The sequence below is a fragment of the Pelobates fuscus genome, chromosome 7 (genome assembly GCF_036172605.1).
Source record: "Pelobates fuscus isolate aPelFus1 chromosome 7, aPelFus1.pri, whole genome shotgun sequence".
NCBI lineage: Eukaryota > Metazoa > Chordata > Amphibia > Anura > Pelobatidae > Pelobates > Pelobates fuscus.
This window is the reverse complement of record NC_086323.1, coordinates 72,763,925-72,791,316: the sequence shown is the minus strand read 5'-3', so window position 1 is coordinate 72,791,316 and position 27,392 is coordinate 72,763,925. Positions and strand designations below refer to the sequence as shown.

Sequence of the window (27,392 nt, the reverse complement as noted above, 5' to 3'; positions counted from 1 at the left end):
ATCAAATGTCAGGATGCACAGTGCCAACATCAAAATAAGGGTTTCCTGTTACAAAGATTTATTTTTGAGCAGAAGTAGATGTGGAAGCTTTACATGCGTATCAGGTTTAGCAGCAAAATCATATGCAAAATGTTTTTGCAACTTCAAATCCATCATGGTTGATGCAGTACTTCCACTTAAGCCAATCCAAATACTTGCGCGACTGCTAGAAAAATACCTAACACCCGTGACAGGATCTCAACAGTTGTCAATTCAAAGGCACAGTCATACTTTTGGCCCCTGTCCTGCTGTTTTAGGTGGGTTTTATGTGGTGTCTTGCTTTTGGGGAGACAAGTCATTAAACTCATTAAATTGACTCACATTTCTACACTTATTAATGGTACACTATAGTCACCCAGACCACTTCATCTCATTGAAGTGGTCTGTGTGCTGTGCCCCTGCCCTCTATTTAACCCACATGTAAAACACTGCAGTTTTAGAGAAACTGCAATGTTTACATTACAGGGTTATCTCCACCTCAAGTGGCTGCCATATGAAGAGCCACTAGAGGCGCTTCTGTTAAACAGACTGAGTAAAACTCGGTCACGTGACGTGGAAGCTACATAGGAAAGAATTACTTCAATGTTTATCTAAACTCCTTGGAAAGATATGATGATTGGCTGAGACAACTAAATTGAGTTCATTACGGATGCTGTAAAGTCAGGAGCTTGCAGTAAGTTAAATGTGAGTTATGTTGCTAAAATGTTATGCCCTGTTCAAGGAAATATATTTGGAATAACAAAACGGCCCAACTTCCTGTGTGCCGTTGTAGGGTTGTACAATTGATTTGCTATAAAAAAAAAAAAAATCCTGTGTGCCGTTGTAGGGTTGTATGTGTGTTGTATGTGCCCCCCTTCCTCCTGCATTCATACCCTGATGGGCCAGTGGTGTGTGAGCAGGATCCTGGAGGGTCTAGTGGGGGAGCTCCATCATCTGCAACAATATCAGGTACAGACAACTTTAAGAGCACCTTTACAGTTCTGGCACTCAGTCGGCACTCAGTCAATGACTGAGAGCATGGCTGTGGCACTCTGAAGGATTAAGAAGTGCTGAGGGACTGCAAGGGCACTCTTAAAATGTTTTTTACCTGATACTGGTACAGACCACAGCACTCCCTCTGTGAAATGAGGAGGCACAGAGCCATGCCAGTAGATCTTTTGATCTCCCTTCCAGCTCATGGACAGGCAGCTGAAAGCCAGAGCTCCAAACCAAGAGAGGGCCCAACCTACTTTTTTGGAGAAAATGCTGAGAGTGCATGTGAGTGTACAGAATTTCTCTGTGAGGCATCATGCAGAGGTAAAGTTATAGCAACATGGAAGTGTGTTATTTATCACAATAAACACTGCAATAGAATTTACATTACTGAAGGAACAAGAATCTGTCACTTCTTTAGAATTGAAACTTCCTCTTTAATGTCAATATTCAGCCACGGCACACACAAAACCAGTGTTTTGATTAGCTCTCTGAAAAGTTATGTATCTGCACAGGGATTTGCATGTCAATCTACCTGCTTAGTGACATACCGGGTAATATGTCTACACTGAGGCCCAGATACGAATCTGACTAAATAGATACTTATTGGAGAATCTAACTGAGAATGAACTCAAGGTAGACCTACCTGCTTAGAAGCAGTATGGTAATTTGCATGAGCAGAGTCCTTCAAGGAAAATATATTTGCACAAAGACACACAGGATTTTACCTGATGGTCCCTTAAAACCGCCATCTAGGTAAGAAATTGACACACTGATTGATAAGAGGGAAGTGTTAACTGGGGTAACCTGAGAAGAATCAAACACTTCATAAATAGTTTGATATTAATGCAAAGGATGGCACCACAGCACTCAAGACAATATTACCACTATAGAAAGCTGTACTTAGTTACTCTAAGTACCATTACAACTCTGCATTACTGGAAAGTTAGTGGTGAACAAAACACCTTGTGCCAACTCTCAGCTGTGTGAAAGTCATTGGAGCCATATTTCTGCCCCTCAGAGCTGTTAATAACGAAAACCAAAATTCTCAGCCAAAGAATAACATCCAGATATAGCGAGAATTGTTATTCTGAAAATGCAACATACACAAAACAAATTGACAAATTGACTGGAGGCGCCAAATTGTAATAGAAAAACTGGATAATTTTTCCTAAATCGGCTATTTTTGCATCTGGTTTTCTACCTGGATTCAGTTTGTGAAAATACAGAGTTTAGTTAATAATTCTGTTTTACAGGGGAACAACGCAAGAGGCACACTGGCGCCATAACCACTACAGCAGGGTATAGCGTTTGTGTGCTTACGTGGTCTTATTCAGTACAAAATATTGTGAGTTTTATTGTCGTCAACCGTTATCCATACACATTCGCATGAAAATATTAATCTCCAAGAAAAGAGAGTCACAAGGATAGGAAAGAGGAACACTGGGATTGATTTAATCACATAAAAGGAGATATCTGTCCCAATAAGGGACTCCTGGGAGTAAATATAATAAATATAAAAAGTAACTCACCCAAGCCCAGAATGGGGATGTGCTGCCCACTTGCCAGGGTCACAGTAGGAAATTTTGCTTTATCCATGTTCTCTTCTCAAGAACTATAATATAAAAGGCATGTCAAATATTTCTTTATTTTATTAAAGATGCAAAACTTATAAAACTATTGATTGATTACCTTCCGACCCATTTAACTTAAAGCGCAAAGAAAGAAAGAAAGACCCCCAAGAACGGGGAAGAGAGCTCACAAAAAGTAAACTATGCCCAGAGTTAACATGGCCGCCGCTTGTAATACCTGTTCAAATCGCGGTTTCGTCTCTCCTCCGCAAATGCCGCAGATGAATGGGTTGCCAATAGTTAAGATGGCCGCCGTGCGTTCCAATGGTCAAAGGTTGTCTTTTTACCACAGCCGTATTGCGAGGTTGTACTGGAGCTGTCAGCGTGGGGTGTGAGGGGGTTTGAATCGTGAGATTATTAACGAGGAATGCAAGCCAAACAGAAACTATTTATAATTTGAAGAGACCATTTCACATCTTGGACACATTATTATTATCAGAGGTTTCAATGACCATAACATATTTATAGCTCTTGATAAAAAGTAATTTATATTTATTTATTTTTAGATTCGATTGATTAATTGATGTATGATGGATCATTCTATTTAACAATTACTTATTAATCATTATTAAGCACTCCCCATACATTATTTTGCTGCTTGACTGACAATAATTTAACTCACTAAATGGCAATATGATATTTACACCATGTGTAGGTCTCTATACATAATATACTAAATGCTCCACATACTTGCAATCCAAGTATAAAATTAACAATATTTAGAATATATATTCATATATGAAGTTTGGCATAAGTGCTGGACATACACTGTAACACAGTGTTTCAAATTGTTAAAGGAATTATTCATAATAAATTGGATTATATTTTTTCTCTGGGACAAGATGCTCTACTTGGTCGGGTTAGGTTTGGGGGATGCCAAGGATGTGACTGTGAGAGGCCTGGAGGTGATCAGGAGCTGTTCCCGTGTGTATCTGGAAGCATACACATCTATACTGTCTGTTGGAAAGGAAGCTCTGGTATGACATTTTCTGTCTGTCCGTCTTATCTTTTAGTTTATAAAAGTAAGGGTTCTTTACCTCTGGGTCGGAACCCAAAATTGGATCCACATGCTATTGTCAATAGTAGTAGGTCCCTGTTGGATCTAGGGTTCTTCGATTCTCTGGACACACATTCTATGTCCAGGCTAATATTCAGCAAATAAAAAGTACAGTATGTAGAATTCAAATGCTGCAGGAGTGAAATCAAATTGACACGCTAACCACATTTACCCCAGCAACTTATTCTAGTGTTTATGGTGCTATATATCTCTGGGTTTCTTCAGCAGTTTTCTGTCAAATAGTTCTCTTGCAACAAAAACAGGACTCTCCTAGCCAACTGTTTGATGAAAGCACTGGCAGCTTGTAGAGAGGCGTTTTGTATAGAATCCTGTCTTTTTTTTTTTTGTCAAACTGCACCAAAATGCTTTGACAGAAAATGAGGCTTGAAGTAGCACCCAACGACCTATGGCACCATAACCAGCGGCGAACTACCAGGGTTGGTATTGTGACCTGGTTCTTTAGTTACGCCTCCCAGAGTGAAGGAGGACTTGCATCGCAAAAGTGTTAATTTTTTATATGGGCAATAAATCTCATGCCAGGCTGCAGACTCCCATCGCAGAACTGTTCTATTGTATTTTGGCAATAAATTAAATAACTTCAGGGTGGTGGACTGAATAGTCGGACTCTCAGGCTCATGCAGAGCCCTCCATGCATCCTGCCCTAACATGATTATGACCACTGCTAAAGCTTCCGCTGTGCGTGGCTGCAGCTGGTTGACATCTTTATAGCACTGTACATAGAGTCCCAGGTAGGGAGTGCTGGGGGCCAACAGAGAACTGTATGCTGTGGCTGGCTTCCAGGACGAGCTCAAGCCGCATCTTGCTTTGTGGATTTAATTGAGAATCAATCTCTTCCTGGTCTCTATCAAAATGGTCCCACTGAAGAGCACAGGTAGGACAGGGCATGGAAAGGGGCATATCCGCATATTACATCCAGAGGAGGGAGATTCTGTAAGTCCTGGCGTGGGGATGAGGGTGTATTGCTCTCTATCCCTGCCATGCTATATGCATGCTGATGGGCCCTAGATCCCCTTCTTGATTTCATTTTGGGATTGCTTTTCTATGGAGTTGCCTTTGTGTGTCCCCTAGGTCATAGTGTGTGGTACATGGCAAGTAATAAACTGGCCATAAGAGCCGTTTAAAGCAGCTTTGTCATTTCACAAAAAAAAAAATGTTTCATTTATTAAAGGTAGAATCTTTATAAATTCCAAAGCAGACAAAATAGGGACTAATCCTCCTCCTCCTGCAATGGCTGCGAAAATCAAGCTGATTCTTGAAGATTGTAAGATTTAGTCTATGCTGGCTCCTGCATTCGTACAGGATCCTCCAGAGACATCACTGTTGTATGTTCGCGGCTCCTCGTAGATGAAGTACCAGGAGCTAAAGACAGACGGTGCCTGCGAGAGACCGCTTCAGTTAAGCATTACTAACCTTCACTACACCCCAAGCAGAATGTCAACATAGGGATAGTGCAACTTCAATGGAGTATTTAAAGGAAAACTCAAAGCACTATGACGACTACAGCTTGTCATTATGGTTCCAGGAATGCCCTTGTGCCCCATAGTAAGTAGTCTGTTACCGGCCTCCACTACTAACACTGGAGTGATGGGAATTACTACACAGGAACTTCCTTTAGCTAGCTTGTACTAAGCCCTTCATTGCCTGAAAGCGATCAATTAATGCTTAGCAAGGAGTGACAACTAGAGGGCCTTTCTTTAAATCTTGCACTGGGGCCCACTTTTTCCTAGTTATGCCCCTAACCATAACCACTATTATTGTGTGTATAAAAATGGTTTAACTCCTTAGAAAGGGGGGCACTAAGGTGCCCTAACACCATAACAACTACAGTGAGTAGTCATTATGGTGCCTGGAGTGTTTAACTGCTTTCCCTCCAGCAGATTAAGGATTTCACACTGTAAGGCATCACCTTTTATTTAATATCACATTGAATTAGGGAAACATGGTGGTATTGGCAAACCTAATTAAAGGAACACTTCAAGCACTGTAACCACCTCAGTCCCCTGGCTTGCTAATAATGCCCCAATACGGCCAGAGGTGGAGTCACACTTCTGGCAGCATAAGTGTTTAATTTTTGCATGTGCAGAGTTAAAGGGACACTCCACTGCCCAAATGCAAAATAGATAAAAATCACTGCTTAGTAGATATATTCCAGGTGAAAACTTGCGTGCCTTAAATCATGCATTTTTTATTGGGGATATAACTAAAATCAGCAGGAAAAACTTGACGTTCTCTTGTCTGCTGCCTTTGCCTGCTCTCCCCTTCTAACCTCTCCCAGAATCTCTGTTTTTGTCCAATCACAGACTTCTCAATTCAGCTCAATGAGAAGTATTTGCAAGGCAGGTGCTCTGGATAATTTCTGCCTCTTAAGGTCAGCTGCATTGAGCTAACAGGAAGTAACATTACCCGTTTTCTGCTTGAAAGCCAAGGAGGCTTAACCGGGTTAATTTATAAAAGTGTCCATTTCTATTGAAATCTTCACTTTTTGCAAAATGAAAAAAAAAAGAGACGCTCTTCACTCACACAGTTTTTCAGCAATCTAAAGTTTTTTAGGCATCTGGAGTGACCCTTTAAATGTTGAGTTCCTGCACATCCAGATTCCATGCACCATGCCCACTCAAAATCACTGTTATAGCACATAACCAGGACCATCATCTACTCTGTAAGAAAAAAAAAAGTAGCTGTAGAGAAAAATCTGAAGTTGAATGGTCCCCTTCTGTCTTCTGAACAAATATAATAGAACTGTTTTCTTTAATTTTGTATCAGTAGGTAAGTATCTTGTAAACACTGAACATGTTTGTCTCTAATTTTTCCCCAGCCTTCCACAATAATAGTGAAGTAATCCATATGTTTTGCTTTTGCTAAAATATATATATATATATATATATATTTATTTTTTTTTATTATTATTTTTTTTAAAGTACCAGTTTTCACTTGTGTGTATGTTTATAGTTTTTTTTCTGTCATACAGACATGTACATACTATTCCAATTATCACGTTATGTTACTGTACAGTATGATAACCGAACCAGTACTTGGTAGTATGAATCGACCTGCTTTGACAGTAGTTGTTTACATATTGTTCAGGTTTAATGGGCCATTTGGGCAGCAAAATCCAGACTTTGTGTTTAGGTTTTATTTTGGGGAAATGTCAAATAAGAGGTGCACAATGAGCTCAGGAAACAGAGCGCTGTAGTAGTTTGTTCATACATCATGAAACAAAGCTAACAGCAGCAGTAAACCAACAATGTGGCCAAATAGCGATAGAGGAAGGGTTACTGCATTACCCAAAAATCTAAATTAAATAACCTGTTAACTCTGTGCTGCTGACCTTGCACCGTGTTGGTCAAGGCAAGGTCAAATATAAGTAAAAACAGAAATGAATACAGCACAACTTGATGTCAAATGTGCACACTGAGCGCTACATACAATTTGTTTGAAGTACCAAAAAGAAACAATCCTTTCGGGCTTGTCAATGCTAACATTATCGGCATTCTAAAGAGTGATCTATGGAAAAGCATAGAATAGCAGCAGTTGCTCCCTCTCAGGACAAAGTAGTGCAAAAGATATACCAAAAATTCACATTTTGTTAAAAAGGAGAAAGAGGCTAACGCAATATGAGTGAAGGCAAAAACTTAGTGACACACAGAAAAGTCAGAGCTAGCCTCACACATATGGTATGCATTGGATTGTGGCAAATACAGTAAATCAAGTGTATATCATGTTGGGCACAAGAAGTACAATGCCAAGTGAAAAATAGTAAGTAGACTTGGAATAAATCAGAAGGTATGTGTATGCTGCATTTACTTGGGTGACTTATAGACATCATCTTGTTAAGCATACTTCTGCCAAATACTAGGGAATGGTTAAATTAAGGCATGTAGGGGTTAACCAATCAAGGTACAGTATGCAACTACTGTCAGAATGCAAAGAGTATAATCACCATTCCCTCAAATGGCTAAATAGAAATACTCACACTCCTAGGTACAATGCAAATCAGACTTTATTTTATAATAACTATTAAAATATATCCAAATTAATCTATATACACCCACCAAGGAATAATATTCCAATAGTTAAAGGGATCCTATAGTGCCAGGAAAACAAAGTCGTTTCCCTGGCACGATAGGGTTAATAGGTGTGTGTGTCCCTCCCGCGGGGCTAAAGGGGTTAAAACCTTTTTAGCCACTTACCTAAATCCAGTGCCAATGTCCCTCGGTGCTGGGTCAGGCTCCGCCGTCAGCCGGCGGGGGAGTCCTAATGTGCATTAGACCTCCCCATAGGAAAGCATTATTCAATGCTTTCCATTGGGGAAAATCTGACGCTGGCGGTCCATGAGGACGTTCAGCATCAGATAACGGACCAAAAGTCCGTATGGATTCCGGAAGCGCGCACTGGAGACAGACTTAGTGCTGCATTGTAAACATTGCAGTTCTCTGGAATTGCAATGTTGTACATTGCAGCACTAAGTTCAAAAGGGTCACAACACCCAGACTACTTCAATTAGCTGAAGTGGTCTTGGTTCCTACAGTGTCCCTTTAATATATGATCAAGTTATACTATACATAACAATTTTCTAATGTAGTTCATCAATATAACAAAACAAATAATGAAAAGTAAATTCATCCACTGTACAAATGTTTCAAAAAAAAATATTCATAGATTGTTGTATAATATATTTACCTTTGTCAGTCAAAAAGAGGACAGAGAAACAACCCAACGTTTCTGCACACATGGCCAGTGTCCAGGGTGCGGGGGCATATGAACTATAAAGGAAAATAGTTATGTATAGTATAACTTGATCATATATTATTCCTTGGTTGGTGTATATAAATACATTTTTGATATATTTTAATTATTATGAAATAACACTCTTCTGTAGAATGCAAATCAGACTTTAAGATAATTTAGAGGAATGTAGCCAAATCTGGGCATTTATAATAGTACAATTCCTACTAGGCCCAGGGGAGGGCACCCATAGTCCTGGGCTGTGGCCATCTGACCAAGGCCTAATATGCATTAAAACCAGGCTCCATAAAGGGTGCAGCCACAAATGGACACTGGAAAAGGAAGAATCCCAACACTTCTCCCATGGGTCAGGTTGTTGACAATGAAGGGCCACAGGCTGTTTCCAAGACAAATATCAGGTGAGAGGTGGGGGGGTAGCATAGCTGAGTTTATTTACATGGAATGGAATAACGCTCTTAGCCAGAAGTGGGGGTGACTGCCAGGCCTGTTAATGGTAGAAAGATCCATTTGACATGTACATTGCCCCGTAGGCTGGGGCCACATCATATTTTAGGCTGGTCCTCAAAACCTTAAAATTGACCCATGGATGCATCTCAGTAGGATTGCGTCACACTAACGACTTTTGTATACTGCGTTTTAGACTACTTATTGCATGGTAGGCCTCGAGCCTAGCAAATTGTGTTTTCCATTAGTAAACTACAAAAAAACATGATCAGTGCATGTTACAAAGAATACTGTCCAGCAACAGTCCATACCTGCCTTCCAGGTAGGCAGATTGTAAACCCTCTGGTTAGAGCTGCAGAAAATAGTAACCATTTAGCATGACCAAATTTTAGTCTGACCCATGTTTAAAAAATCACAACTATTTGCCCAGACAACCATTTTTAACCTCCCTGATGCCCCCACCTGCCATGCCGTGAGTGATGGCATATCTAATTAACAGTGAGCAAACTTTACGTGGAGTAGACATGTGCAATTCGTTTTGTTCCGAATGTAAATTCGGATGCTTCCGAATTGTCGAATTTCCCAACTGCCGAATTTCGGAAGTGGCGAACCGAAGTGCTTCGGATTTCTGAAAAGTGGCAAAACAAGAGAGGGAGGGAAAATTACGGTAATAATGACCGGAATCTAACCCCAACCCTAACCCTAGATGTGTAAGGTTTAGGGTTAGGCATAGGGGTTCCAGCATATATCCCTAGGTGGGGATTGCTCCACCTCAAGTTCTTCATACCAGAGCAGGACATTGCTCTGGGTGACGTAAGTAGGATATTTTCCTCCATCAATACTAATTGTTTGTATATACTATACCATTGGATTTCCTATTTTGTCTTTTTTCACATATACCTACTCTATCCTGAAAAAAAGCTCCAAAGACCCGCTGAGACAGCTGTAAAAAGTGTGAGTTTGTATTCCCTTCACAAACATCTACTGTACTGCACCATAATATGTTTCTTGCTTTGTACTTATAGATTCATATACTAAGAATATCATCTGTATCGTATGTATATATAATCTTAAGTGCTGATTATCACCTCCTGTCTGTTATCTTTACTATCCACTTCACAAGGGTGGAGAGAACCCTTTGTTGGTGATTTGCTGCTAATTATAGATATTGAGCACTTATACTCACCAGTTTTTTCATATCTTAGACTTGACAGTGATCACGAGTATGAGTCAATATTCATGGTTGGTGTGATGGACAAGTATGGATATTGTACTGATGATCCCCTCTGGCTTGATGTCCTCTATTTGGTTGTCAGTCTTGTCTTCTAGGTGGTTGCTTACACTAGATGACACTGCTTGGTCTCTTTCATGGCAGTAAACATGTCTTGAATTGGTGTTTGATGACTGTTTTGACATTCTGTGGTTGATAATAACAAACGGCTGTAGAGTTTTCATTTCATGATGCATTAATTCTTTTTCATTTCATTTACAGGAGGAGTTTTATGGCCGGGAGCTAATCCTCGCTGACCGTGAAACTGTTGAACAAGAAGCAAATGAGATCCTTCGAGATTCTAAAGAGAGTGATGTAGCATTTCTAGTGGTGGGCGACCCCTTTGGGTAAGAATTACCTTTTGGGCAAGCAGAGCCCACAGTCCATTATAGGGATATTCTAAGCATCATAACTACCTATAATTCTTGCATGTGGGGGGATTCAAACCGATATGCCCTTACTTGTAACTCTCTTATTACTGCATGTGGCATATTGCATAGCAACCCCTAGACAGTGTAATTTGAAATCAATTAAGCTGCAACAAATAAACAAAAAAACCTGAACAGAAAAGAGATATTTTTTTTGGTTTTCTATTTTATTTTTTATTTTATTTTTTTTACAAAATTGTTTCCCCCATCAAGTAGTGGCTGTATTCTAAAATTGCTGTTTTTTTTTTTATAATTTTTTTTTAGTTGAAGTCATTACATTTCGTCTTTCATACAAAATATTATAGGACATGCAATATGCATAATACATTGCAACATGTATAGGCAGACTGCAAACTAGTTATACAAATACATTTTGTACATGTAAAGCTGCACAGTTACTGAGCCACCTAATACATCAGGGAGGTAGAAGGTTTGGGATATTATACAGTTATCAGATGACCCACAGTTCGCCTTATTGTTAATTTAATCCAGGCATCACTGAATTTAGGCATAAATGGGATCAATCTATTTGCATAATAGCATCAGGAATCGCGTGGATTCATTGATTCCATCTCTTGGGATGTCTGGGGGAATCTTAACACCTCATTACCAATCAGTCTGTAAAAAATCTCATTTATATTCTCTGTCCCTAGAGTTCCCCTTTGTCCTCAGTGTTGCTGAAGGATGCGTCTCTTTGCATCTTTTTCAGTTGCACAACTGCCCCGGCTAGAGCCACATCTGCTTAAAGCCCTTATACATCATGGGGAACCTGCGTCTGTCTGCATGACCTCTCTAGGTATCATAGTGGCAGATGCACATTAAGAAGCCTAATTAGCTTCTGCATGTTGCGTTTACAGTGAATAGAAGTCTGTAGTTTCTGTGTACCATAGCTCCAGGATACCCCTATCTGTAAGCTATAACCCACTGACTGTTTCCAGTATGGATCTATCATTATTTTAGCATAGTGCTAAAACCATCGGGATAGTGCTACCGAGGATTGTCTGGTTCTTAATAAAGTAGATTTTTGGTTGAATAAATCTTTTTAATATTATCTTATCAACATTAAGCTAGGTAGTGTGACTGTCCTTTATATCGAAGTTTAAAATTTGTAACATATTTATATGGCTTATTCGATAAACTCCAAGTTTTAGAGAATTGCACTATTAAGGCTATAATAACCGAACAACGTCTGTAGCCTATTTGGCAAAGTTTTTAAATTTTCTTTATAATTCAATGTTTAGTGGAAATCGCCACTGGTTTTAATTTATTTTTATTTTTAGAATAGAAAGTTGCAATTTTAAACTTCTTAGCTTTTTCTTATCTCTATGTGACAATGTAGCCAAAAATATAACACTGCCTTAAATTAATTTAGCCTGATCACCCTTATCAAATTTGCCAATGGATCTGTTGGACAAGAAATATAGTAAAATATGATCAGCACAGGTCCACTCTATTGAGATACACTTCTCCAGTTCAGTGTGTACGATACAGTGTATTGACTGAAGAGTTGTCATTGAACTACAGCTCCTTGAATTATTTAGCTTGTAGGGGATATGCAGAGTTGTCCGAGTTGGACACCCAGGCTTTGGTACACAGAGTTGTAAAAGAACTGTAGAGTTGAATCTCAATAAGTGAAATGTTTTTCTTCCAATCCCATCTTTGGATAGTTTCCCTTAGATGTCAGATGATCTGCAGTCAGTTGAGCTGCCACCACGTGGATATAAGTAGAATTGCATTAAAGAGCCAATCCGCAGTGGATACACCGGACAAGTTCTCAAAGATTGTTATTAACCATACACTGAGATACATCATTATTAAAATCAGTGTGTAGTTACACATCACCATTACAGATTGCACCATATTCGGTATCAGTTTATCCTAAGTACCATTGTTGCATATGTCCCAATCATTTAAAATTAGTGGTTCTGTGTACAACATATACATTCCTGATATCTTCACATGTTATGCTCAGTCCTACGTTTAGCACAGGAAATTTATTAGGAGCTAGTAGATTTAAATTGCCAGTGGACATCAATTTTATAAATGCATAGGTCTCATGGACACAGTGATTATCACGCATGTTGATTTGATATTCTTCATTATCATACATTATTGATGTATTTAAAGGTATCATTAAGCAATGTACATTATTATTAATACCCATTCTCTGGTTTTTACTCAGTTTTAGCGTCCTGCTTACATGCACAGTTATTTTACGAGGAGGCTTATCTCGATTTTATTTTAATGAGATGATTTCTGCTTTAATAAATGAATGTCTGTGCACATGGGACAGTCTGAACTGAATGCCCAGCTGTGTACGCCTGCATATAATTATACCTCTCTCCTGCTTAAAGCAGGTCTCTTTGTTTCCCAGCCCAGCGTGAGGAATCGCCTTGTGAATGATTCTAAATATTGTTATATACATTGGAGATCATTCATTTTAATACAGACCTTTTTGAAAACAAATCTGTTGGTTTTTTTGCTATATATTTTAAATGTAATTCGTATAATTTTATTTATGCTGATAGACTGTTTAAGGCTGAATAAGAGGCAGTCAATCACTAGATTATTGTGGTTTTAGGTTTGGAGCAGCTTAGCCCATTATTACCTGTTGTAAACCACATTTTAATGGTTTAGAGTTAGACAAATAATCTTTTTAATTAGTAGGGGTGTTTATGTTTGGCCATACCAGTGTGTGTATATGTGTTAAAAAAAAAAAAAAAATTCTATATATATTTTTTTTTACTTTTTCAATAAAAAAAAAAAAAATCTCAAATTTGCAGTGATGTTACTACTGCAAGGGATTCTGGGTGTGCATATGCAAATGAGTTCAAGAAAGAGGTGCGTGCGTGCGTGCGCGCGCACATACACATATAGGAATTGTGCATCTTCTGTCCATTATTCTAACATGTCCATCACCCATGCAGGGCTACAACACACACTGACTTGGTTTTGCGAGCCACAAAGGCTGGAATACAATATCGTGTCATCCACAATGCCTCTATATTAAATGCAGTTGGATGCTGTGGCCTTCAGGTGAGTAATGGATTCTGCTAACCTGCAAATTGCATGCCTGACTTTAATTCCTATTTAATATTCATTCTTCATATGTTTCTTATACACATGGACTGGGTGATTGTCAGTGTGTCCCAGTCTCTTCCTCTGTAGCATATTCTGCAGAACTATGATTTGGTCAATTAATCAAGTCAAGGCCAGGGAAACATATATGCAAATTGAGAAACTGACATCAGTTGGCACAGATGGATATTACTTTAGAACATTGTGTTGCCCTTTTTGAAGAATACTATTAGCAGTCCGTATCAAATTATATGTAACTGGTATACTTTGTAGCTTGAATGTAAAAATATTGAGAAATGCATCAGGTTTTTTTTTTTGGTTTTATTTAACCCGCTCCCGACTCCACTACATCTAAGTTCCCTAGTCAGCCCCAAAAGCCCTTAAGCCCCCCATATTGCCTATTTTTTTATCTTTATTTTGTGCCCGGACCTGGGTTCTAGTCGCTGCCATCTTTGTGTGGGCAGATGAAGGCCCTGTCGGACATGTCATCTGCCCACACTAGATAGTGCTTTAAAATTCCTGCGCATTTCTAGTTAAACACTGGGGCATTTGCTTTTGTCCGAAATTCGGACAGGAATTTCGTCAATTCATTCGGCAGAGAGACAAATGAATTAATAGAAATTTCAGACGAACAAGCCCCCATGAGCGGCGGGTGGGTGTCTTAAATGACAATAAGGGGGACCTAGTGCCCCCCGGCCCCCTGCCATGAGCGGCGGGTGGGGGCCCTAAAAGACAATGAGTAGGGAGGCCTTTTGTCCTCCCCCCTGACTCCCACCCATGAGTGGCGGGTGGGGGCCCTAAAAGACAATAAGGGGGAACCTATTGTCCTCCCCCGGCCCCCTGTCATGAGCGGCGGGTGAGGGCCCTAAAAGACAATGAGGAGGGAGACCTTTTGTCCTCCCCCCTGGACTCCATCCATTAGTGGCGGTGGGGGCCCTAAAAACAATGGGGGGCTATTGTCCCCCCAGTAACAGAGTCCGTAATGGTTGTGGGTAATTAGGGCATAACCCAACATAGAAATCAATAAGAAGATTAGTACGGACTAGTGAGAAACAAGCCCAATACCAATCCTATTACCCTTATTAAAGTACTATTCCAGCATTGGAATGAGAAAACCTTAAAAATTTATAATTCACAACTTTATTAAATCCATATAACGATGATACAAAAGCACATATACAAAAAAAAACAGTGCAAGAAAAATGTTATGAAGTGAAAAATTAGAAAATTAAACAAATTGGACAAGCATATGGACCCTATAAAGATAGTCAGAATGCTTGGAAATAGACTACATAGCAGGTGAACGTAACCTGAGACTATGTTGCAAAATTGCATACTAATTGAGGTACAGTATTCCTTAATACCTCATGAAGAAGGCATCCAGCATGTTCAATTCTACCTCAAAAAAAGGGGGACATACTATCAATCACTGTCAAGCTTAATTTTGAAGCTCCTCGGGTTTATCCTTTCACACAACTATTTCCTCTTACACAACAAATAAAACCACCAGCTGCGGGGCACTGCGATGGGGACAAATTGGGCCCCATTGTATGCCAACCTGCACCTAGGTTGGTTGGAAAGGTGGTCATTAATTCAGACAAATGTTCTTTATACATCCCCATGATACACCTTTGGGTCAGATATATAGATGACATTCTGGTTGTGTGGAAGGGTACGCTCAAGGATTTTGATCTGTTTGTAACACTTCTCAATATCAACAATTTAAACTTGAGATTCACTTCTGCATTCGGAGGTTCAACTTTGAACTTTCTTGATATAACAATCTCGATAACAAGTCAAGGAACTATTCAAACTACCCTTTTCAAAAAACCAACAGCCTCCTATACTGGAATAGCTTTCATCCTAGGCCCCTGAGGCACGGCATACCCACTGGCCAATACCTCAGGTTCCGTAGAGATTGCAGCACTATTGAGGACTTCAAAAATAAAGCTAGGGTCCTAAGGCAGCAATTTAAGGATAAGGACTACCCCAACAAATGCATCAAAAAAGATTATAGACGAGCTCTGGAGGCTAATAGAAGAGTTCTACTTGGTAGTCGGCCTCCTGATCAATCTGTGTATTCACAACGTATGATTACAACTTATGATGCTGGCTGGGATTGGGTGAAACAAGGTATTTAAAAGTTTTAGCCTCTTCTAACTGAAGATATACACCTCAAACAACCACATTAACATCATAGCACGTAGAGATAGAAACCTGAGAGATCTTCTATCTCGTAGCCATTTTCAACTCCAACATTTTATCCAACAAACTTACTTTACTAGTCCCCTCGTGGGTTCCTTCAGGTGCAGGTGATGTGTGGCATGCAAGTTTATCAAACATGATTCTAAGGACATAACTGACAGTGAAGGTAAACAGTCCTTCAAAATTAATACATTCTTTAATTGTAACACCGCTGGTCTGGTTTACCTTTTAACCTGTGTACGCAGTCTTAAATATTTTGGTAAGACCTTTCGTCCTTTCCCAAGTTAGGCATAGAGTCCCCCATCGCCCGTCATCTTCCACTCAGGAGATTGCCAAGGACTTTGTTTATGTGGGTTGGAACTGGTTAAACGCAACCAAAGGAGGGATGATTATGACAGGTTCCTGAGACAACGTGAGAGCTTCTGGATTTATCGCCTGAAGACTCTTCAACCTAAACCTTTATCCAGCACCTTGCACACTCGGCGCTGGGGACTCTCCTCCCTCTTCTGTTGAATGCGCATGCGCGGCAAGAGCCGCACGCACATTCAGTCAGTACATAGGAAAGCAATCTTAATGCTTTCCTATGGACGCTGGCTTCTTCTCACTGTGAAAATCACAGTAAGAAAGCGCAGAAGCGCCTCTAGCGGCTGTCAATGAGAGAGCCACTAGAGGCTGGATTAACCCTCAGTGAAACATAGCAGTTTCTCTGAAACTGCTATGTTCACAGCAGGCAGGGTTAACCCTAGATGGACCTGGCACCCAGACCACTTCATTGAGCTGAAGTGGTCTGGGTGCCTATAGTGGTCCTTTAAGGTTTTCTTATTCCAATGTTGGACTAGTACTTTAATAAGGATAATAGGATTGGTATTGGGCTTGTTATTCACTAGTCTGTACTAATCTTCTTATTAATTACTAATACTAAGTAATGTTCACTTAGTATTAGTAAAGTTAGCTGAAAGACCAATCTTGGCCTTTCAGCCTTTTGGTAGATAGCTCTCTGATACCGTGGGAATTAGGGAGCTATGTACTAAGTCGCTGCAAGATGCAGACGCGGCACAGAATGGATCGGAATTTCATTCATTTGAATGAAATTCCAATCCAAACAAAGTCCCGAATTGCATCTTAACATGAATGGCCAAACTGTTCCCATTCTGTTATGACGAAATTCTGTAGTTTCAGCGACGTTCTGTCTATATGACAGGACGTTTGGGAATAGTGAAAGAGGCATCGTGAGATCACGGAGGAAAGGGTGAGTATTGTGGTAAAATTTCTCTGACCCACTTAAGTTGGTCAAGCATAGGAAAATTGCATAAGACAAAGTAGTCCCTACTTTGTCTTATGTTTTAAATAGTATTATAGTTGATATGGTAATAGCTGATATGGAAAAAAAAAAAGATCCCTAGAGAGGGAGAGAAGAGGAAGCAATTAGGGAAAGATAAGTTCGGCATGACAGTGCCACTTTAAGTGGAGCCTCAGATACAGTTTCCACATTTTAGTGAGCCTGTGTCCACATGAGTGTATAACCTACAGAACACTCTGTGTGCATCCACTGCTTGGGATCAGGTTGACGAGGAGAGAATAAATCAAGAAAATCCTAAAAGGGCAAGGGTGTATTTGGCAAGCATCCCATAGCTTGGTAGAGAATACAGCTAAGCAAAGAGAATTTCCGTGCTCAGCAACGAAGAAGAGAAGTGCCTCAGTGTCACGTGCTGGTATTTTTCTGGGTTTAAAGGTGTTTCCTGTTTATAGAATGCAGCTTGAATTTACACATTCAGGACTTGACCGGGTTAGTTATTAAAGATACAGTTCCATCCATATTTAGTAGGTGAACCATAGATAAACCCCAGCACTTTATAAGAGAAGTGAGCAATCATTTTAACTGCCTAGTGAAGTTTTATTTAAAGCTTTGCTCACATTTGTTTGATGGATTCTTTACCCTTTGACTTTGTCTAGCCATTACAATTTAAATTGTTCTGGGTGGAAGTCAAGGTTTAGATAAGGGTGTACAGCAGACTAGTCTTTTCGGTCAGTGATTTCCAAACTGGTTGTTCTAGTTTTGTCAGTATCCCTACTGGGGAACACTTAAATCATGGATGGAAACTGTAAAAATGCATTTGCTCAAAGTCAGCCTAGCTTTTAGAGGCAGTTTCAAAATAGTGAGTGGGAGTGAGAACGTTCACATTTGCATTGTAGTGAAATCCATGGATATGGGGTAGCAGGAAGATTTGATCAGAGGTGGAGAATATCAGATAGTTAGGATTACTTTGTAATAGATGTTATTGAAGAATGCCTAATTTTAAAGGGACTGTATAGTCACCAGAACAGCCAGTTGTTTTGGTGTGTATAGTCAGTCCCTGCAAGCATATTCATGTAAACGCTGAAAAAAGTGTTTACCGTGTTTACATTGCCCCCTAAGGATACCTCAAGTGGCCACTGGAGGTGCTTCCTGGGGAAGTGCTGCTCAGTGTGCAGCACTGCCTTTCAGCATCTCCACACTCCCTATGGGAAAGCATTGGATTGTCTGAAATCATCAATTTTGATGTCCACCAAGGAGGCGGGCCAGTGGCGGGGCCAGCACCGGTGGACCTACGCAGCGCTGGAAATATGGTGCGTTTTATTACCTTTTAGGGAGTGGCAAGCCACCAAATTGTGGTTTTAACACTAGTGGGTCAGGAATACATATGTGTTCCTGACCCTATAGTGTTTCTTTAAATTGATAATATAGGCATTAAAACAACTAGCCTCATGAAGCAGTTTTAGTGTATAGATCTCACAACTTGATTTAATGTCTATAATGTAACTTGAAGCCAAGCTCGCAAAGTAGCGGCAAAATTCAGTCAATATTGTTTTCTAAACTACGATAAGAATTCAACAAGATCACAATCCAAAAATGACAAAACATTTTGGCCATCTTCTTTTCTTTTCTTTTCTTCTTTTTTTTTTTCATTTTTCATTTTTTTTTTTTTTTTTTTTTTTTTTTGCTAAAAAGTGATTGGCTGAGAGTGTTCGAGTAACATGCCCCAGCCAATGAATGACTTAGAGACTGGACCATATTGAGAACACAGAAATGTTAATTCCACGTTATCAGTGACGGATCCCCGTCTAGGGCCTTGTTTTCTTTTAAATGGACATGCAAAAACAATTGAGAGATTGAATGTAAGGGATGAAAGAAAGGGAAGAGTCAAGTTTGACCATTGATTAGTACTTGGTAAATTGTGAAAATCTCATAGGTAATGAAGGGAGAGTATTCTGGACGAAGTGTAGAGAGGTATAGTGAATTGTTTTCTTTTAAAATATACACACGAATATGGCAGAATTAGTGGTTGGTAATGAAATAAATGAGGGTGAACGATGAGAATAAGAAAGGATAGTTGTGTCTGTGTCATTTGTCTAAAGGGGGAATTAGATGCCGAGTTATGCCAAGGCTGCCAAAACTAAGATGTGTTAAGATTTAAGAATAAAGGTTAAGGACTGATCCATGTGGAATGGACATCCTGAGTTACCAGACGGAAACAGACAATTACAAATGTAATTAGATATGATGTGAATAGCGCAGGATCAGTATCATGGGTGTATAAGTATTTTTCTCCTTACTACATCTCAGAATACTCGGTATATTGAACTTTTGCGTGCCAATGGTATTCAGTGCAATCTCTATCTGTTTATCTCTGGCCGCACATTGCAATAAAGAGTTTCCTGAATACTCACTCACTGCTCTAATATCTAAAATTGAACCCTATTTTAAGATGTGAATAGAATGGGTTTATTTTGGTGTTATACAAGTTTATACAAGTGAATGTAAGGAAGTGTAATTCTACAACTGTGCCCTGGATTTCTTCTCCTCCTTAATCACCTCCTTTCAGAACACAATACAAATCTACAAAGAACATTGATAAAAATCTAATTAAAGATTCTACACAACAATAATCCTCAAACACATTCTTACAAAATCTGATGGTACGTATATGTGATTTGATGTTGATTGCATTTTATGCATGTATCCGTCACATTAAATGGTTACATTTCATTTTTATTTTCATAGTGTGAAAAATGTTTTCTGTACCATTTACTTTCTGGTTGTAATTAACACCTGCTTATTTTGTTCCAGCTCTATAACTTTGGGGAGACTGTTTCAATTGTCTTCTGGACAGACTCATGGAAGCCGGAGAGTTTTTATGACAAGATCAGGAGGAACAGACTGAGTGGGATGCACACACTTTGTTTACTAGGTGGGAAGATTTCTAAAAAATCTAGAAGTGTGACAGTGCTTCATTTATTGTTCTGTATGATTGCAGGGCTATTCACTAAACTCCAAATTAGGCAAAATCAATCAGAATGGCAAAGCAGAGGCTACAATATCCAAGCTCTGACTATAGTTGATGTACTTTTTTCATATCGCCTCCTTTAGACTGAGATTTGTCATTTTATATTTATTTGCTAAAATTCTGAGCTTAGTGAATAACTCTGCTTTTGAGATATCAGAGTCCTAAAACTGGTAGCAACTTTTCATTGTTTTCATTGCATGCTTTTCATCTGCTGTCTACGCGTAATCATTTGAGATACAGGATTGTAGATTTTTTTTAAAAAAAATGTTTTGTATCCTTTCCTACTTGTCCTGCAGATATAAAAGTGAAGGAGCAATCCATTGAGAATCTTATGAAGTGAGTATCTTGGGTGTTTGTCAGACCACATCATGTCTGGTGGCTTGAGCTTGCTGAACTGCTTTAGGAATAAATCTCCTTTTAATGAATCCCCTTCGTAACAAATGCGGTCTCTCAACCAGACAGCAGGGGGAGGGTTTTCCTGCCTCACTCCCTTGGAAATATAGTATAGTAGTGAGGGCTTCACTTACCTCTGATCTTCTGACACATACATTACATAATTTGTTGTAATACAGCTATATGAGAAGTGTGTAATTAGCCAGTTGAGCACATACACTGTTTGTCCATATTGGACAATGTCCAGCAAAGTCAGGAAAATATGTGCTGAACAAAAGGGGTTGTGTTCAGAAACCAATGTGAGCTAGCTCTTTTTCATACTCCCCAAAAATCGTGCATAGCATTGAATGCTCGTTTTCTACTGGTATATACTGGCTAAATGGTTGAATTTGATTTAAATATTTATTTTTCATTGAGCGTTCCTTTTTAAGTGAAAATATCTGTACTTTTATCATTGGTACTGAACCTATAATGTCATCAGTGACAAAATGATTGGGGGAGAACACAATACGTAGGAAAAATGGGACTGTGTGTGAGCCAAGTGATTTAAGATATCTGTAGTGGCTATTGAGCATATGTACAAATTAAATGTACAGCTGAGCTTCCTACATGCAGTTTATCCTGGATTCCTGTTTAGTTCACTTAACACGTAAAGTTGGCATGCCTAATAATTCATTATTTCATGCTCTGATTGCAGGGGTAGGAAAATTTTTGAACCACCCCGTTATATGACAGTGAATCAGGCAGCAGAGCAGCTTATGGAGATTGTCCAGAACAGGAGGAAGCTTGGCGAGGAACTGGGTAAGGATACGGTGAACTTAAAATTGGATACTTTTCAGATTTCTACACACCTTATTACATTCCTGCTAATGCTCGCTTGAATTTCATTTTAAAGGAAACTGTCACATCTGGGTGTTTCACTTTTTATTTTAAAATAAAACATTACGCATTAGGACACCCCACCCCTGTAATCGTGCAAATGAAACTGTAAACGGACCTGGAATCCAGAAGCTCCACTCTCATATGACATTTGGTAGCACCGTTTTACTGGGTTTGAGTGAATGCATGCCTGGAGTGCGGGAACAGAGGCAAGGGATTTTTAAAAGGTTGGAGTAACCTTTTGACAACTGTGTTCTAAAAAGGTACAGAGGACTATGCAAATTAACCAACCTTTTCCCAAAGCTTAAAGGACCACTCTAGGCACCCAGACCACTTCAGCTTAATGAAGTGGTCTGGGTGCCAGGTCCAGCTAGGGTTAACCCATTTTTTTTATTAACATAGCAGTTTCAGAGAAACTGCTATGTTTATAAATGGGTTAAGCCTTCCCCCAAATCCTCTAGTGGCTGTCTCATTGACAGCCACTAGAGGCGCTTGCGTGATTCTCACTGTGAAAATCACAGTGAGAGCACGCAAGCGTCCATAGGAAAGCATTGTAAATGCTTTCCTATGCGACCGGCTGAATGCGCGCGCAGCTCTTGCCGCGCGTGCGCATTCAGCCGACTGGGTGGAACGGAGGAGGATCGGAGGCAGAGAGCTCCCCGCCCAGCGCAGGAAAAAGGTAAGTTTTACCCCTTTTCCCCTTTCCAGAGCCGGGCGGGAGGGGGACCCTGAGGGTGGGGGCACCCCCAGGGCACAATAGTGCCAGGAAAACGAGTGTTTTCCTGGCACTATAGTGGTCCTTTAACCCCTTAAGGACACATGACATGTGTGACATGTCATGATTCCCTTTTATTCCAGAAGTTTGGTCCTTAAGGGGTTAAGAGAACTGTATGTGGATTCTCACTCGCTTGAAATTTTTTTTATTTATTTTTTGTCAATTTTTGTTTTATTGAGACAACATGAGCACAATGTAGAATGAAAAAAATTGAGTTACATCAGCAAGAATATTTCAGAGATGCAGTACATAGTGACAATGACAATCTTATATGAAAGACAGCCTAATTTTTATGAAGAATTCAAATTGGATCGTTGCCAAGCTAAGCACAAGGATATGCCTATAATATCATGGTGTCAGAAGTGTGAGAGATTCCAGGAACAATAAATAAACTAAGCTTAACATGGTGAATACTAACCGGCTTGAACCTCTGAGACCATATATATCAATCAAACATCATAAAAATAAATGTAAAAGGGAAAATTAAATACAATAGCTGCTATTAAGGCGAGGGCACGGTATATGGTGGATATGGCAGTTCACTTGGAGACAGCCAACCAATTCCTTGAGTGGATAGGGAGCGTGAGTAATGTCCCTGCCCACCTGAATGAGCCACAAATTGGAGGCACTCCTTCATGAGCCAGTGCCACTAATCCACAGACTCTGTGACTTCCTGAGACCAGGGCCTTATGCCACTGCCTTTGGAGGTGTCCAATGTTTCTCCACACGCGTGGGTGACATGCAAGGGTCGAACCCAGTGTGCATTTCTGCTCAGGTGGGCAAACTGTAGTAAATGGTGTAGCTTTAGTAGTTTCTTTGCCAGGTTGGGGGTCTCTCTCCTCCATGCCTCCAGTCGTGTTGGCAGTCTGAGATGTAGATGCTGTGAGCTGCATGCGTCTTTCCAGCTTCACCCAAAATCAAATACAGAGTGCCTCCAGCCTCACTGAGAGAGGTAAGCTCATCGGGTAGATGGGTTCCGGCGCCAAGCCCTACATGGCTGATACATATGTCGCCATCTTGTTACATGTTAGTCTACTTCGTGTCTGACGTGGAATAGAACAGGTAGCTGCAGGCTGTAGAACTGCACGAACTGGCCCAGCGGTGACTGGGATAACACCCACCGGGCAAAGGAGTGTCCAGTGAGCTTTCAAGGTGAGAGATCAGCCAAGATGTCACCCTGTGTTGGACAGCATGCTGCAGAAACTGTCAGAACCCAGTAAGTGCTCGAAAGAGCCGAGATACTCCGTCCAGGAGATTTGCAGGGTCTCTCCAAGCAACGAGAAATCTTTACAGTAGCAAGAATCATTGAATTACACCTATTATGAGCGTATTTACGGGTTCCTACAACCTGCTTACTTGCTAGCCAGGCCCCACCTCCGCCCCTCCATGAAAACAATTAATGAGAACTGCATGTGCAGATAAATGAAAGGCATGCTTGATTAAATATTAAGCATGCATATTTAATAATTTACCTATGAAACATAATATCTGGACTAGGGTTGGCAGAGTAATCTCAGCAATTTTAATAGTTGTAAAGACATGAATGAGAATGATTTTCTGCAATAAGGCAAAATTAAACAAAAGTTAAAAACATTTTGCCAGTATATCTATATAGTTTCTGATGCCGAAGAACATTCACTCAGTAATACATACACATTGTATTCATGTTTAAAACATCTTACATGGGTTGACAGGGCAATAATTAGCTTAATCAACCTTGTAATGATTTGCACACTTGATAACATCTAAAGTGCTTGCTGTAGGGTTTATTGCTCTGAGGTGTATTACTGAGAGATTAAACAGTCCTTTTGCTCTTTTCAGACACATGCTTCTGAATTTGAGTTTACCCATCGCACTCACTAACCACTTGAATTGCATAGTCTCAATTCAGTGGGATGTATTCACTAAAGTTGGAATGCTAGTGAATTTACAAGGGACTTACAAATTAAAGGCCAGCATAGCCAAATGTGCCAAACTATTTTCACTTTTTCAGTTTTAGCCTAAAATGTGTAGTTATTTTGTACTGGCTATATAAATGGCAAAAATAGTAATAAGATTAATAATAATAAAGCAACAGTGTTCTTTATAGCCATGGTAATTATGCCCCTTTCTAATCAGATTTAATACATACTAAAGTTTATGTAAAGGCCTGGAGAGGTTCTTTAGAAATTACAGACCAACAATTCCCAACAACCTTTGCAAACTGTGACATGGTACAAGTTTGCTTAACACAAGGTATCACCTGGCTATTTAATCATAAGCCAAAGCATAATACAGTCTGCTATATATAAAGTAAGGAAAAAACTATGTGTCCCTCTTGTTTTAAAAAAAAAAAAAAAAAGCTTTCACTCATTTCATGCGTAAAGCAGTTATTTGTAGAAGATGTATAATAGCTATTTTCTCATTGAACTTCAAAAATGCATAAATCATGCAAAATATGTTCAAGTATCTATAGCAGTTTTGGTGTATAGAACTTGCCCCTGCTGTCTCACTGCTTAGTTCTCTGCCATTTAGGAATTAAATGACTTTGTTTCTACAGCCCTAGTCACACCATCTTACATGTGACTCTCACAGCCTTACTAGACACTTCCTATAAAGAGAGATCTAATGTTTAAACTTCCTTTATTGCACAGTATGTTTAGTTTAGAATTTATCTCCTACTCTGTTAATGGCTTGCTAGACCTTGCAGGAGCCTCCTGTGTGTGATTAAAGTTCAACTTAGAGAGCAAGCGATAAAGTTCTAGAGCAAGTTAACATCTGATTGAAAATAAAAAATGTTTAATTCATGCAAGTTGTTTCAATGCCTATAGTGTACCTTTTAATGTCCACCCAGTTATGGTGAGGTAAATGCAAATTGTACATCCTGGGTGTGTATGCCACATCCTGAAGTAACACACCAACACCACACAGGATGTCTGCTGCAACAGACACAATAACTGTGTTTCTTAGCACCTCACCCACCAGAAGGGCTGAGCTGACCTCTGTTACTGTGGAAGCATTCTCACGGATATGGATTTATTAAAGACTGAAGCAGTGACTCAGGATAAGATGTCACTTCGTATTCTAGCTCACGTGGTGACAGCTTTTTTTCTTGCTGTCTTATCTGCAGATCTGCAGATGAACTGTGTGAGGCATTGCAAAGCCACTTTGCAAGCAATTAGGCCAAAATAGTTGCACAGGGAAAATTCTTGAACTCCTTGTGATTACCAGCTTTGCTGTTTTCACCTGAATTTCACAAATTCTCTTTGTCTTTTTCAGTGACATTTTCTTTTCACTACAGTTCACTGTTAAAAGAATTGGCGCAGCTAGGTCTTTTGCCACACATGAGCAATAACCTCCCATTGCTTTCCTGTGGAAAAGAGTTGGATTGGCTGAGATCATCAAAATTGATGATCTAAGCACCGGTGGCGAGCCATGGCGAGATTGATGCAGTGTGGGAGAAAAAGTGAGTAACGCCACGTATAATCTCTGGAGAGAGGTGGGCCAGGGACCTAATGCTGCATTTCAGCACTATAGTGTCAAGAATACATGTTTGTGTTCCTAACTCTATAGTGTTCCTTTAAGATCTCTGTCCATAGTTGCTTTTTGTCTTCGGAATTTGGCTGATTTTCTTATTAATTTCACTAAGGATGTGACAAATTTGTGATCCCAAAATTAGCGAGTTAATTACCCCTTAGTATTTATGCACAGTCCTATGAGGACATTTCCAAGAGGTATCACTAAATAGTCTTAGGGCAATATTTCTGGTTATTGTTACATCTGTAGAAATGATCTCTGAGTTGCAATTTCTTTCTGCTGTTACTTGTCCTCAGACTTTCTTCTTTGATGATAATGTGGTTCTCAGCATATTACCTATGTTTGTAACTACGGTTCTATCATCTACCAATATTGCCCACAGATTAGTCCTACCTACTTTTTCTCATAATTCCAAATCTGTTGGCTTGCCTAGACTTAAAAAGGATCATGGTTAAATATTCTGAAGCTAATCCATACCTGTCTGTAAAACATTATTATCATTTTGTAGGCTCTTGTAAATGTTGTATGGTTTCTAATTTTACCGGGGTCAACAAAAGCCACATCTATGTCATACCCGCTCAATAAAACTGAAGCCAATCTTGTTAACCTCCAAGAAACATTTTAGTTATTCTTCAAATATAAAATATGTTTGAGTTTAATTGATATTTGATTCTGCTTTATGGTTCTGAGGCCCCCCACTCCCTTTCCCCCCAAATGCTGAGTGCTGAAATTTTTTTGCCTGTAGTTCTGTTAATGTTCTGCTACACCCCACTTTGATGCTCTTGCTTAGAACAGCATTGTAATAAGATTTACACATAAAGTGTAATTGCTGACCATGTACTTAAGCCTCTGATATTTATATTATTTATTTATTTTTGCATCGCCAGCTATTTCCGAAAACACGATCTGTGCAGGACTGGCAAGAGTGGGGGCGTGTGACCAGAAGATTGCATCTGGGACTCTGCAGCAGCTCTGCATGGTTGATTTGGGAGGTCCCTTACATTCCCTAGTGATCAGTGGCTGCATGCATCCTCTAGAACTGGACATGCTTAGACAATTTGCCGTGGACACTTCCAATTTTGATCAGATAAATGTAGAGGACAGTTCTACATATCTGTCTGTGTAGATGTTTGTGGTCCCGCTTATTGCACCTCTATATATTACACCTGCAAACGCACAGTACCTATAACAGCTGACAGTGATTAGTAATTAGTATTTGTACTGTTGTGTTAATGTACGCAATCACCCATTGACTGGGAATCTTCTGTACAGCTATATACCAGACACACACCAGTCTTTATTCATTGTGAGAAAGCACTTTTGAATTTGGATACTGGATAGAATAGTAAATACAAGGGTCACAGTGTACTGCAGTGTTTGGAAACATATATTCTCCAGTCTCTGTTGACTGATTTGAACAAGGCTTATCAAACTTTGTTCTTTCATTGTCATATTCTCCAGGAACAGTTAGAATTGTATTTTTAAGATATTGGTGCTTTTCTATGTTAAAAAGTGATTTTTCCACTCTGCATTGCCCCACCTGTTGACACATAACTAGGATACCATATTTACAGTTACATGTTTAGCCTTTACATAAATAAAGTGGTAAAACC

At 39.6% G+C, this 27,392-nt stretch overlaps 2 protein-coding genes across 3 annotated transcripts in view; one reads left to right on the top strand and one right to left on the bottom strand.

Moving 5' to 3' along the window:
- Positions 1 to 2,794, bottom strand: part of LOC134568680 (glyoxal reductase-like) — a 144,679-nt gene extending 141,885 nt beyond the window's left edge. Inside the window, exons 1-2 of the mRNA XM_063427335.1 lie at positions 2,704 to 2,794; positions 2,544 to 2,626 (exon numbers count right to left, since the gene is read on the bottom strand). Coding sequence (XP_063283405.1) covers positions 2,544 to 2,610 — 67 coding nt within the window. The 5' untranslated portion in view covers positions 2,611 to 2,626; positions 2,704 to 2,794. The remainder of the gene's footprint in view (positions 1 to 2,543; positions 2,627 to 2,703) is intronic.
- A 153-nt stretch (positions 2,795 to 2,947) lies between these two features.
- DPH5 (diphthamide biosynthesis 5) lies at positions 2,948 to 27,392 on the top strand. 2 transcript variants are annotated; one of them, XM_063428428.1, is made up of 8 exons: positions 2,948 to 3,123; positions 3,485 to 3,619; positions 10,403 to 10,527; positions 13,536 to 13,644; positions 20,000 to 20,120; positions 20,513 to 20,552; positions 21,307 to 21,410; positions 26,667 to 27,392. In XM_063428428.1, exons 2-8 carry the CDS (start codon positions 3,485 to 3,487, stop codon positions 26,903 to 26,905), a joined length of 873 nt encoding a protein of 290 aa, XP_063284498.1. In that variant the 5' UTR covers positions 2,948 to 3,123; the 3' UTR covers positions 26,906 to 27,392. The 2 variants fall into 2 exon arrangements, with proteins under 2 accessions (XP_063284498.1, XP_063284497.1); XM_063428427.1 differs by lacking the exon at positions 2,948 to 3,123 and having other exon boundaries at positions 3,130 to 3,619.